The 14,416-nt window shown below is 44.0% G+C and overlaps 2 protein-coding genes across 2 annotated transcripts in view; both read right to left on the bottom strand.

The window, feature by feature from the left end:
- Positions 1-1,767: 1,767 nt before the first annotated feature.
- Positions 1,768-12,591, bottom strand: ZBTB24 (zinc finger and BTB domain containing 24). The gene is made up of 8 exons (XM_080389024.1): positions 12,509-12,591; positions 8,607-9,606; positions 8,023-8,190; positions 7,777-7,860; positions 6,980-7,063; positions 4,653-4,734; positions 2,993-3,754; positions 1,768-2,763 (listed from the first exon to the last, which is right to left on the bottom strand). Exons 1-8 carry the CDS (start codon positions 12,581-12,583, stop codon positions 2,565-2,567), a joined length of 2,454 nt encoding a protein of 817 aa, XP_080245150.1. The 5' UTR covers positions 12,584-12,591; the 3' UTR covers positions 1,768-2,564.
- A 151-nt stretch (positions 12,592-12,742) lies between these two features.
- The window catches only part of AK9 (adenylate kinase 9), a gene marked incomplete at its 3' end in the record, with an annotated part of 76,881 nt that continues 75,207 nt past the window's right edge, over positions 12,743-14,416 (bottom strand). Inside the window, exon 36 of the mRNA XM_080388225.1 lies at positions 12,743-13,011. Coding sequence (XP_080244351.1) covers positions 12,743-13,011 — 269 coding nt within the window. The remainder of the gene's footprint in view (positions 13,012-14,416) is intronic.

Below are 14,416 nucleotides of genomic sequence, written 5' to 3'. Positions count from 1 at the left end.
GCTGCTTTGAAATGTAGTTTTTAAGGTATGCAGTTTTTTGTTAGCATTTCTTAGCAGCAGCTGAACTAAAAAGTAAAGCCGAAGGGGTTTCCTTTCAAATTCAAAGCTATCCTAGACTTCGCTTATACTTCAAATGTGCACACAGAAGAGGGATTTTCATCTTCAGTAGAAATGCATTCACTAGAGAGGAAGAAAATGTCAAAACAACATTCGTGGTATAAGAAACCACACAAGCTTCTCAAGTGCAAGCTACAATGTGTGCTGACAGCTTGAGCAATGCAGGGTGCAAGATTAGTCACTGCTGTGCTGCTCATAGAAGCTCGTTTCTTCCAAACCCCAAACTTCACCTTTTTTAGTTACAGGGAGAGCATTAAGCAATCACTATGTGATAGTGGCTCACGAGTAACTGTAACATCACATTGAATTCTGCAAGGATAACTTCATAATAAACAAGTAGAAGTTAAAAAAAAAAAAAGGAAAGTGTTTAACAGGTACTTGTAGTCTTAGAATTTAGTTAGTAACTAGCTTTCAAGCATTTCACAATTCATAGACATCAGAGAAGGCACTCTGTTCAAGCTCCTGTAAACTTACCACCAGCCAGTATTATGGCTGCACATTTTAGATAAAATGAGAAGTTGCTAGGATGAAACCACCGGAGTATTTATTGTAAGCTTAAACTTATACAATCAGTAAGATTTTCACAGATTTAACTGTAACAAGCTTTACTATATTTTTTCATCTGTTCTTACAGCATCAAGACTGCAAGCTTCTCCACTCTGAAAGGCAAGAAAAGGTGAAAAGCCTAAACAGACTTTTGCTGTGGTTTGGGTTTTTTTTGTTAGGGTTGTTTTGGTTTGGGTGGGGTTTTTTTTCCCCGCTGATTTATCCCTGCTGTCTACCCTTTTTACAATCCATTTATATAAAATCTGATCTAGTATTTGGAAAAAATGGAGGTCCTTACCCAAACTCCCACAGCATGTGGTCAGGAGCCGGCTGAGTCATCTGGACCTGAAGGAGGAATGTCATCCAGAATTTGGGTTCCCCAGAACAAGACAGACGTTGACATACAGGACTGAGGGCAGCAGAATTCCACCAAGGTGATTAAAGAGCTGGAGCACAAGATGGAAAAGGCTGAGAGAGCTGGGTTTGTTCAGGCATTGAGAAGACCTTACTGCCATCTTACTTATGTAAGATGTAAGGTAAGTAGTAAGAAGACCTTACTACAGCTAGTGGGAGGGTGTAGAGAAGAGACTTCTTGGAAGCACAGCAGTAGGACAAGAGGCAGTGGACACCAACTGCAACATGGGAAATTCCAGTTAAATATAGGAAATTTTTTTTCAGTGCAAATACGGTCAAACACTGGGACTGGTGGCCTAGAAAGGCTGTGGATCTCCACCCCTCGAAGTGTTCAAAACTCAAACCAGACAACAGCAACACGATCTAGGCACACCTCCTCTGAGGAAGGTGATGGACCAGATGGCCTCTGGAAGGCCCTTCCACCTGAAATTAGTCTATCACTCTATGCGCTGGGCTTTTACGCCACTGACTCTCTCTAAGCAGCCACATAAGCCAAGCACGCACAAAGATCTTTTGTTCTGCTTTTAAATTCACCTTAATCTTTATATTTTTCATTTGTTAAAACATAAAACAACAATGCAAATCCCAAGTGTGACATTTTAAAACTGAAGTGATGACTGAGCATGTTGTTTTAAGCACCACTGGCATTTTAACTGGATTTTAACACACTAGTACACTATGTGAGAAGCATGTATTCTAGCATGGCATTTTATTAAGATGTCAAATCTTTTTTGTTAGCAGTCAGTCAGTCATTAAAAACAATCTGTACACATCTAATCTAGTCAGCGAAAAATAGCTGTACAACTTTAACGCCATATGCCCTATTTATATAGCTCATTATGCTCTGAAGTGATTCTATTCATCGTTCATGTCCCCACAAAAACAATGACCAGCTTTAACATATATTAAAAGTAACATTACATTCTGCTCTCAGAAGTACAAAAAATAACACTTTAAATATACACTGGCTCCTAAGCTTAGACAGAAACCTGTCAGGAAGAGAACTTTGCACTTCAATAGACAGTGCCTTCAACATCAAGAGCTCTTCAAAGTGCTTGGCAGTGTGTGAACGCTATCTCTACTTACTAGATGATGAAATAAGGCACAGTGGTCAACTACCTTGCCCACAGTCACACAGAGAGTGAGCGGTAGAACTAACAGAGCAGAATCTGGGCTTGTCGTTTGTCCAGTGTAACCATCACATCTCATTTTCACTATTTAAGTGCAATTTTCTGAGGAGCAAAACTTGTACGGCATACAGTAAACAGAAGGGGTGATCCAGGGCCAGTCAAAGGCTGCAACGATTTAAACCCAACCCAAACACATTTGGTAGTCAATAAATCAAAATGCACTTCAGGGAATGATCACATCGAAAATTATACATTAACCTGCAGAGAGAAAGCTCGTTAAACATAAGACATATGGTGTTAGCTTTGCAAAAAGTACTGGTTATCTTAAGCTTGACAGTAGTTCTGATAACGACTTCATCAGAGAAGTCGTATTTTCTCATCAACAGACATCTTTAAATGGTGTTCTTCTACCAGCAAGGTACACTTCTCTGGAGCGTCACACAGAAATGCAAACAAGGGGCCAAACATCTCCTCAGTAGGCATGGATGTGTATGAGGCACAAACCCCCACACTATTTGCTTGTGAGGTATGGACTAAGTGGTACAGAAATACCAATCTGGAAAAAGAAAAAAAGTCTAAAATAAATAAGGTTAAGAAAACCAAAAGTCACCCATCAAAATCACCAAGAAATGCATCATCAGACAGATCATGCTGCAGAAAAGAAAGCGCAAGACACATAATCACTGCTTGGATGAGAAGCATGCTATAGCCTAGTCCTCTGATGACAAGCATTTCAGAAAGCCTGTCCTTGAATAGGGTGCTCATGAGATGACTCATTTACTGACAGAGACTGCTGACGGGATTCAGAAACAGGTACACTTTGATTCTGTTCTTCACTGATTTGATGGGAAGGAACTGTATCTTGGCTAGAGTGAGACTGTTGACTTGATTCCTGAGTCAGCTGCACCTGCTGAGCTGGATGGGAAGATCCCGCTAAGTGGATTTCTTCATTTTGTCCTTGATGAGCGTGGAGGTGTTCTAGCGCTTCCTTGGAAAGAGTGATGACATGCATTTGTTCAGGCTGGGCAGTCTCTATTTGGTTCGCAATCATATTGATACTTTGCATTTGTTCCGCTTGCTCCTGCTGAGCTGAAAGCAACAAGTTTTGCAGCTGCTGCGGTGGCTGAGCAAGCAGCGTCAGGTTCGCAGCCTGCTCTGTGGTCATAGCTGGGGCACTTTCTGCAGTAACAATACTAATGCCTTGATTATGACCAGGCATGAAGTTTATATTGTGTACTGCATCTGTAACCAGTAGCTGAATTTCCTGCCCTCCAGAGGTGGCAAGTTGATACTGCTGCAGCTGGAGAATGTTTCTCACTTCTTCTGAATTAGTGTTGGGGCCTGGGGCAGCGCTGGCTTCCTGAAACTGCTTTTCCTTGCTATGAATTTTCAAATGAGACTTCAGGTTGTCCAGACGAGCAAACTGCAAACTACATTCTGGGCAGGAGAAAGGCTTTTTGCCTGTGTGTAAGATACAGTGTCTTCTCTTTGCACTGGAATCAGAGAAGGATTTTCCACATATACCACAAGAATATGGCTTTTCTCCTCTGCAAAGGAAGGTATTTGAGCTCATTAAAATATTCACTTTGACAGTGCTGCTTTCTGCAACTTATTATAAAATATGAAACTTACTATTTTGTTTTGCTAAATCATAAGCACTTAAGAATAGTAACATTAAAAACCGTCTCTGTTTGACTTCCTAATTATTTTGTCCTAGTTGACTTCACGAACTGTGTAACACTTTCATTAGTACATACTCAAGAGCTACAGAGATAACATAACTGCCCTCCCATCGTAATACCAGAGGTACAAACTCTGTGCTGCTAGACCTTGACAAAAATGTAACAATTTACTCTGGACTGGAAGGAATGACCATTTTAAGAACGTTTATTAACAGTGTGGGCTTTAAAACAAAAAGAAGTGTCCAAATCCTAACTTACTGCCTGACTCAAAGGGATGAGAACTGTTACTAGAAATGCTTTATTTTACATAAGGCCCACAACAATTCTCCAACAATTTAAAATCTGACATGCCCTTATGCAATACATCACACTGACGGGGGTAAAAGATAACTAATGCTATTAAAGAGACATGATAGACTACAGGGAAACAGGACAATGCGCCAGTAACTTTGTTACACCTTGGCTACTGTTCTGCTGTCAAACAAAGTTCACTGTAAAATTTTCAGATAAATAATAAAGCAGTCAGTACAATGTCATTAGACACCAAAGAAGAATCTTACAATGTCTTGGCACACCAGTGTTTAACTGGTGCAGTACTTTCCACTACCAATTACTTCTTTAAATAGAGTAAGATTTAGTCTTTAACCATCCATCCAAAACGCAAACAAGCCCTGACCATCCTACGTTGAACAAGCACTACATACAGGTATCAGATTAGAAGTTACATTTTTAAAGAACATAATGAAAATTAGACATACTCTACCTGTGAATTCTAATGTGAGTCTGAAGAGAACTTTTAGCTGTAAAAGATTTGCCACAAATTTCACAAGTGAAGGGCTTCTCACCTAACAAAAAGAAATTTGACATCAATTTTTATATAGCACTTCCCATCAGAGTATTAAAAAACATTTTATATTTTACCATACACAGTATCAATTGTGTACTGTCAAATCCTCACACTTCTGCCATGGGTCAGGACAGATACCTGAAACTGAATGAACTCACTAAGTTAAATGTGGGTGTAGTATCTTAAAAAGAGGTCTCTGGTGCTTCTCCCCTTTGAAGAATTAGGTGATTTGAGCCCTCAGAGCAACAAAAAACGTACCTATGACACAGACGCAGGTGTTCCATGTGAAACAGGTTTGAAAAAGGCTGACCCTGAACTAGTAGGCATTAATACCAGGCTCACATGCAACACCCTGCAGATGAGTGGGCCTGCATTTCCAAAACCAAAAAGTGAATCCATTATCTTAAGCTGGCTGGCTTCCAATAAGGCTCCACCATCCTAGGCCTGTGATACCCTGGGAACACCAGTCAGAAAAATTAAATTATGGTGGATTGAATAAATCGTGGGTTTGTTTTTTTGGTTTGGTTTGGGTTTTGTTTGTTTTACTGCATTTGGAATTCTTGTGCCTAACTGAGTAGAAGCAGAAGAACAAAATTAAGTAACAAAAAGGTTCACAAGAAACAGGACAGTACCCAACCAAAGTAAATCCTAACTCACACCATCATATATTCTTGCTGCATTGAGCTTATTTAAGACACTAGACATGAGAATCCAGATCATCACTGTGGTAATTCACACCATTAAAGCACACTGAAACTGAGGATGGGGCAGCAGCCAGTTTCCAAGGAAGCTTCACATTTAGCATAGCACTGCAACGCTTACCAGCTTTCATATGGCTTTGGAGGGCAGGGGTAAAGGATGAGAGAACAAGAACATCTGCCAGGAGGGACCTCTAGTCATCCAGTCCCAGCCTCCTACTGAAAACAGGAGTAACTTCCTAAGTAGACTGTATTCTTATGACACAGTGTTACAAAACTTCTGCCAAAGCAGAACAGTCACATCAATGTTAACACCTGTCTCCTCAGCTCCTTAGAATTTTACTTCCTGCTTTTGAGATGGGACAGCTCAATTGTTATTTCTGCATCATTAATACTGGTATCTGACCTGTCTTTCTGGAAGCAAAATACATTGCAAGCCAGTTTCTGCTAGAACTTATCTTAGTTCATCTATTTTTGCAACTTACCTTGCTACTTAGTACACTTCCCCTTCTAATTTCCCACCCCCAAACTCATTTCCCACTACATTTATAGAGCTCTAACAGCAAAATTGTCGTGTGTCAAAAACCAACATGTTCTCCTAAATAGAAAATGTAGTATTTTAAGTATCCAAGGTAACACTATTCTGGATACACAAAAAACTCCCAGCAGTCTAAGTTCTGGCCTCCTCATATCCCAGGGAATTTAAAGCTGTGTTATTTTCACTGAGAAAGAGAAGGAAATGAATGAGATACATAACTCAATCTTGTACATACTTTATTACAACTGCAGACAACATGCTTAAGAATAACTTGATTTTGGGAAGAAACAATTGCCAATATTTATAGCAATTCTAAAAGAAATAATTATTCATACATCATCTTATGAACTTACCCTTCAAAGAAAACTATTTCAAGAAGCTTACACTTCGTTATCACAAGAGGGGAGATCAACTTTTTTACTTCTGTTATCTAGCCATTCAAGTATCACCTCACCCTCTAAATCTCTTAGAACACCCTCTGACGCATTTGCATTAAATCACCCTCTCAGCCCATCTCCTGCTAACATCTGGTTTATTACAGTGCAATAAAAAGGTAAAATGGAAACAATTATTTTTCCAGTCAGCAGCAATTTTCATTAGCACCCATCCCTCACAGGCATGGGTGCCCAACTCATTTAGGGAATACACTTTCTGTTACTAGTTAGCTCACTTCATGCTCCATATATGCCACATGTGACTCCTGTAAACTGAGTTCCTAGTGCAGGATTCTGTCACAGGAGAGCTAACAGCTATTTTCTGCAGCAGGCTTTACAAGAATGGGGAAAAAATCCTCTTCCTGTAACAGGCACTGCTTCTGCGCTGTTGTAATACAAGCTTTTTCACACACCTATGATTCTAATGTCAAATCTCCTTCTTATCTACACAGGCATCGTTATGTTCAAGCAGAGCAGAAGTTCATCCCACAGAGACAAGTATCATTTGCCTAACATTTTGTCTGTTACTTCAAGAAAAAAAACCAAAACACAAACCATGCTGGACAGTATTACCTGTATGTGTTCTTAGATGTTTCTTTAACTGAGCTGCATCCATGAATTTGCGACGACACTGGTTACATTCCGGCAGTGAACGGCCTTGTCGCAATAATAAAAAAAGTGTCAGTGCATAAGTGATCCCCTGTATCTCTTCAGTGATCTTTGTTAAAGCACTTTCCTGTAAAATAACCACTTTGATATAATATAGAGATAAAACAAAAAGTGATTCACTGCCTTCTCCCCATCTTAACTGCCGCACTGCTATTTCTCTATTTAACATTATCACAGGAAAAGAGGGGACTGTCACCTGCTCCCCCCAAAACACACCTTCTCTTGAAGCTTTGTAAATTCTGGGGTTTTCCCACCACTTCCTGTGTGTGTAGCTTAATCTCCATCCTACTCAAGAAGTCAGGAGGACACTTCTTAAAGCTTGCTTGCCATTACTACTTCAAAGTAGTGGGAAACTACAAGGCAATTTGCACAACAGGCAGCAGACAATCGCTTATACAACTCTTAGCTTCTATGTAACACAGACAGCGGCGGCTAAAATAATCAAGTTGTATATCGAATACAGAGTAACTGATTTCCAATCATTATAAGAGTCCGTCTCAATTAACTATTTTTCTAAACATTCCATTTATTATACACCATTTTGTCTTTTTCACCCTATCCACTGTTATAGCAAGATACCACACATCAGGGTAGCAGAGACTAAATACGTCAATGAAGAAGAATTTTCAGACTTAGTCAATCTTTAGGAGGACAAATCAGCGTGGACTGTAAGTGAGCTCTTCAACTCAGATCTGCGATACCTGTGTGTACTCGATAGTGGCTCTTGAGCTGTCTCTTTTGGCTGAAGTATTTCCCACACTGATCACATGTAAAAGCCTTCTGCCCTGTAAAGAAAATCACTTATTAAAATGTAAGCCACATCCAAAGCAAGTACATGGAAACAAACTAACAAATAAACCAGCACACACAAGACAGCAGAAATACCTTTTTTTCAAAAAGGCAAACTCTTGGAGGAAAGAGGTTACAAATTGCCTTTAAACATTTACCTGTATGTAGGCTCATATGCTCCAGAAGAGAATGCTTTGTTGTCAGAGCCTTATTGCAGACGGTGCACGTGTATGGCCGCTCTCCAGTGTGCATCCGCTCATGGACTTGAAGAGAATGCTTCTGGGAAAAGCCTTTGCCACACTCGCTGCACTTAAAAGGACGCTCCCCTAAAAGCAAAAGATGACATTTTTTAAGCACACATACATTATTTCTCACTAGATATTCTAAGCTAATAGTGAGATGCACTGCAATGTTCAGGCTACTAAAAGATCACTTTTGAGTAGCGATAAGGAGAATTAAGAGACAAGCTTCACATAGCAATAAAAGAATTCTTTAACTATTACCATATAATTCAACGTTTAGATACTGAAATGATTAACTAAACTGCAATCAATGTAAGACATAAAGTCTATGAGATCTGCCAACAAGAACAGAACAGCGAACACAGGAGACACACCGTAATACGGATCAGCATGCTGTTTTGGTTCTTGCTGTAGACTACAGCCCAGATTTCAACAACTAGCTCACATTTAGCAACAAGCCACTAAACCCTAACCCAAAAGACAAGTCTCTCAATGCCTACCTGTATGACTTCGCTGATGAATAGCTAAGAAGTGATTATATTTAAATACTTTGCCACAGTCTTTACAGCGAGCTTCAGAACCTGCACGTTTTCTTTTTCCATCAGTTCTCTTTGCCAGTCCTTTTTCATCCTCATCACCAAGAAGTTTATAGTCTTTGAGTTTGATTGATCTCCTTATCCTACGTTTGCTGTAACGGCTCTGAGTGCTCTGTATTCCTTCAGATTTGGGATCATAATTTTCATCTTTCTCAGCTGAGAGACTGACGGCAGCTTCTGAGCCACAAGCAGGTTCATTTTCTTCTGCATCTTTCCCAACTGGAGCCTGTTCGCTGGCAACTGTTTCTTCTGGTGCACTGTCTCTTTTCATAAAATTTTGCTTATTTTGCATGGAGTTGTTCTCTCTCAGCTGCACATCTTCGGCAGAATTTGCTCCTGATTCTTCCTCTTGGACATTCCTGACTTTCCTTGGTCGCCCTCGTTTTCGCTTTGGTGGATCTCCATTCTTCTTGTCGCTTCCAATAACAGCTACAGAGGCTCCACTGTTAGACGGAGCTGGTAACACATTACTTGGGCTACGGCTGGCCTGGTAGTCTGTACAGGCCCACACCAGGTCAGTCACTTTCAGCAGCTGTGCAGTAGCCAGAATTTGTTCTGTGCTTTTTTCACTGGCCCGGAGGCAACCAGTGTAGATAAATTCCAACAGTGCTCCGAAGGTGTCTGCAACCATTCCCTCCAACATGTAAATTGATTGGCCTATTTCACCCTCATCTACAAACATCATTGAGAAGTACTCACTGCTGGCAGCAAGCAAAGCTTTATGGGCTCTGAACTGCACATTCTCCACTATTAGAGTAATGTCACAAAGAAAATTCTTTTTCCTTTGTTCCTCAAAATTAGCTAGAATGGTATCTTTGTGAGCTTTGGAGTGGATGACTACCAGTTTCTCAGAAGCATCAGGAGCCATTTCTGCCATTTTAATTGCAAATGTGAAAGGATGTGCCTACAAGAACAGAATAACTTCAATAAAGAAGTATTTTAGAAGTCTGCATTATAAGACACCAAATATAATTTGCTTTACCAGTCAACAGAGTTCAACAATTACTGAAGCAATTCTGAAGCCCCCGAACTTTCTTTACAAAATCAACACCAATGCTGACAGACTTTCTTCAAAAAATGTTTTTAAATCCTAAGGAATGGTTCCAAAAAGTTTCTTCTTAGATCAGAATTACTGCCTATTATTTCACTTTATCTCTGATGTACTGTGAACTGTATAGCATCTAAAAAAATGGCTACCCCTTCTGAAAACCCCTTTCACAACTACAACTGGAGAAAAAGAACTCTTTGTTCACAGCTCCTAAATGGTGTATTGGGTTTGAATGGCAAGGTTTTGGTAGCGGGGGTGGGCCTTCTGTGAGACGCTGCTAGAAGCTTCCCCTATGTCCGACAGGGCCAATGCCAGCCAGCTCCAAGACAGACCTGCTGCTGGCCAAGGTCAAGCCCATCAGTGATGGTGGCAGCGCCTCTGGGATACTGTATTTAAGAAGGGGAAAAAGTTATTGTGCAACAGCAGCTGGGAGAGAGGGGATGTGAGAGCAACAACTCAGCAGGCACCAAGATCAGTGAAGGAGGGGGAGAAGATGCTCCAGGCATTGGATTCTCCAGCAGCCCATAAAGAAGGCTATGGTGACACAGGCTGTACCCCTCAGCCCATGGAGGTTAATGCTGGAGCAGACAGCCACCTGCAGCCCATGGAGGACTCCATGCAGCAGGTGGATGCCCAAAGAAAGCTGTGACCCCATGGGAAGCCTGTGCTGGAGCAAGCTCCTGGCAGGATCTGTGGACCCATGGAGAGAGGAGCCCAGGCTGGAGCAGGTTTGCTGGCAGGAGCTGTGACCCTGCAGGGGACCCACACTGGAGCAGTCTGTGCCTGAAGGACTGTGCCCTGTGCAAGGGGACCATGATGGAACAGTCTGTGAAAAACTGTAGCCTGTGGGAATGACTCATGTTGGAGTAGTTTGTCTGGAGCAAAATGTCTCCTGTGGGAGGGACCCCATGCTGGAGTAGGAGGAAGAGTGTGAGAAGTCCTCCCCCTGAGGGGGAAGAAGCAGTGGAGACAACTCCCTGGCCCCCTGGGCCACTTGGGATGAGGAGGCAGAGAATTCAGGAGTGAAACTGAACCCAGGAAGAAGGGAGGGGTGGGGGGAAGGTGTTTTAAGATTCGGGTTGATTTCTCATTAACCTACACTTATTTGAATGATAATAAGTTAAACTAATTTCCCCAAGTCAAGTCTGTTTTGCCCGTGTTGGCAATTGGTGAGTGATGTCCCTGTCCTTATCTTGACCCATGAGCCTTTTGTTCTGTTTTCTCTCCCCTGTCCAGCCGAGGAGGGGAGTGATGGAGCATCTAGTCAGGGTCAACCCACTACAGCGGAAACAAATAACAATTAAAAAAATGGTAACTGCAGCTTCATCATTGCAAATGCTGCATCTCAAATTATTCAGGGTCAAGACTACAAAATCCTGTAATCAATCGAACTTCACTGCCATCACTTACCCACATTACCCACTTCTATGCTTCCAAAAACTTCTCTTTTGGAACACTTACCTGCTAAGCTGCAGCCTATGGAGGTGGGCAACAAAAGCAGAAAACCAGCAGCTTTTTTTAAGAGCTCTAAAAATTGGGTCAACCATGCTAACTATTAGCATCAAGCTTCTTCAATTTTAAGTATGTAAAAATTAAAACGAAGAAACAAATAACCCAGCAATATCAGAATCATCCATCAAATACTACTATAGAAGAGATGTACCAAAAATGTCCACTTCAAGAGGACCAGCTGAGCCAAAGGTGAAACAGATTGGCTAGATGTCATCTCTATTTATAAAACTGTCACATTAAATACAAATGCATACTTGTATTTGTATTTAGTGAGCACAACAGTTCCAATCACCTGATTGAATGCTGCAAGAAATAACTTATACTACATACAAGCGATACCTAAATGCTACTGAGGCAGCTGCCAAGTGATTTGTTTAGCCCCACTCTGCTACCGGACAATTCATGCTGGAGCCAAACAGTTTTATCTGGGAGCTTTAACTTCTGGAGGATGCGAGTGTGACATTGCTGAAGCCCATGGCTGCATGGCGGACCCAACTCTGCCTTACAGTGCGTTACAAAAACTCCTGAAGACCTGCTGCCAACTCCAATGTCCACACGTGTCTCAGCATAGTAGGTGATTTGTGGGTTTTGATCACATGAAGGACTTTGGTATTCCATCACGAGGTGACATAATTAGTATTTTGACTGCAAAATCCAAACCAGCACGTGTACCGAAAAAAACCCCAACCCTAGCAATTCCAGGGTAAGGCTGTATACAAGAGGAAGGCACCCACTGCGCCAGCGGCGCGGACAGGCTCCGGCCCACCTGGCGATGGCCTGTAGAAGGGCCCGTGAGCCACACTCAGCTCCCGGGGGCTGACCCCAGGCACAGGGCCCGGTCCTGCCGGCCCCGCTCGGCCGCCTGCTCGGCTGCTGTGGACCGCGGGGGGAGAAGCCAGAGAGCCCGCGGGGGGAGCGGGGCGGCGCAAGCCCCGCCGGGCCAACCCTCCCCGCCCCAGAACCCACTTCAGCCCCAAGCTCCGTAACTCGCTCCCGCAGGTTCTGGCCACCCCCCCGGGGAAGGCCGCTCGCCCCTTCAGTGGGGCGAGACGGTGGCGGCGGAGGGAGCGGCGCCCGCGGCCCAATTCCGCCGTGCCGGGGCGGAGCGGGCGCTGCCCCGCATGAACAGCCGGCGCGGGTTCCCCTGGCACGGCGCGGGTGCCTCCCCTCCCGCGGGGCCCCGCCACGGCCGGGTGCTGGGGGATGGACGGACAGCGCCTGTCTCCCAGCGGCGCCCAGCACTCACCGCTCCGCCGCCAGCCCCCTCTGCGCAACCGCCGCCGCACTTCCGGCCCGGGTGCAGCGGTACGCCTTGCGTCATGACGTACGCCGCAGCCAGCGGCGCCCGCCTGCCCCCCGCGCCCCGCGGCCCCGCCCCCCGCGGCCCCACCCACCGCCCCACCGCCTTCCTGCGTGCCCGGGCCCGTGCGCGGCCGCAGTCGCGAGGCGAGGCGTGGCTCAGCATGAGAAATTTTAATCTTCAGGTTCGGTGGCTGCGGGGCTGCTCCCGGGCGGGTCGGGCGGCTGCTGGCGGCGCCCCTGGCTGTGCTTGGGGGGAGGTGAGCGGCGAGGACACAGCCGGCAGCCCAGGGCCGCCGTCTTTCAGGGAAAGCACTGCTGGCTCTGCAGAGCCCGGGGGTCCCGCCGTGGCGGTCCCCAGGCGGGGGACGAGTCGGCAGCGCCGCAGGAAGCGCGCCAGCTCCCCGCGGTACGCCTGCCGCGCCGGCTCCGTGCTCCGGGGGTTGTGCGCTGCAAGAATTAAGCGGTACGTTAGTGCCTGCTCTTCGCTTTGTGGCATCACCTTAAGCCTTTTTTTTTTTTTTTTTTTTTACAAGGGGTCGAGCCTGCGCCTGATGGTTTTATCCCTGGTACGGGTGGAACGGCCGTGAGCTGTACCAGCTGGTGCCAAAGCAACGAGTCAGGTATTTCAGAATTTCCTGGCTGCAAAAGTGTCATGACACTCAGGAAGATAAGGCATACGCTCAGCTGCCATCAGCTTCCCATTCCTGGGGAATTCCAATTCCCCGTGAGGGGCTGGCAATACCAGGTGGTGACAAATTGGGACACGGTGGCACCACAGGGGCATAGCCCAGGCACAGTGTGGCTGGTGCTGGGTTGCTGCGACCTGGGCACAGCTGTTCTGTGACATCAACGCTTTGCCCCTGAAAATGCAAGAGCTGCCAGATAGCTCAGAGGAGGAGAGAAATGTCGAGGCTAAAAACTACAATGAAGACCGTAGTGTTTCTTTTCTTTCTGACCTCCCTGCCCTAAGCCATATTTTGGTGTACGTTAGTATTGAGTGCCGATCCTCAGAGTGTTCCTTATTATTTTAACTGTTATACTGAGATAAAGGGAAGGAATGGTTTAAGACAAATTGTAACCATTTTTTTTCCTGCAGATGGTACTTCATATCTCATTACAAATAGTGGACAGCATAAAGAACTATACTATATAGACATACATAAGGCCACCAAGTTTAAATTGTAGACAAATACATTTACCAGCAGCCAGTTCTCAAGCCAGGTGTGCGTAGAGCTCTTACAGGAGTCAAGTTTCAAGGGCAGTAAATCACTCTAGTAATGTGTGGTTTCCTACTATTCCCCCTTCCCCAGGAGTAAGTCTCTCTACATTTATGATTAATCACCTGTACCTTCTCTTCTCGGATACTGAAATCAATCCAGTATTATTAGAAAAGCTCCAGGAGCAACAAAACTGATGTTTCTTGTCCCTGACACAAGTTGAAGACAAGGAAGTCTTATTTCAGACAGAGATAGGATGTGAAAAATTTCCAAGGGACCACAACATGAAGTACTTGGATCAAGCTTTTTGATCAAGGATGGTATGACTACTCTGAAGAGTCCCACAATAGTACATAATACTGTATTTGCAAAGGAGAATTTTCAGTGTACTGGAATGCTGTATCTTCAAGTTGGAAGCAGTTCTACCCAATGTTAGAAGAATATGATTTGTTTTCCTGGATTCCTATGGTCAAACTGTTGCTGCATGAGATTTGTATACTTGCATAACCTTTCCAGTTCATAATCTAGTGCTAACAATGACTTAACAATGCAATGTATGAGCAAAGCATTCCTAGGGCGGACATCGTTGTGTTAGCAAAGCTGTGCTAATGGTCTTTGCGGATGAAACAAGCTAC

The sequence above is a fragment of the Falco punctatus genome (genome assembly GCF_963210335.1).
Source record: "Falco punctatus genome assembly, chromosome: 5".
NCBI lineage: Eukaryota > Metazoa > Chordata > Aves > Falconiformes > Falconidae > Falco > Falco punctatus.
The sequence above is the reverse complement of the archived record's forward strand: the minus strand, read 5'-3'. Positions and strand labels throughout refer to the sequence as shown.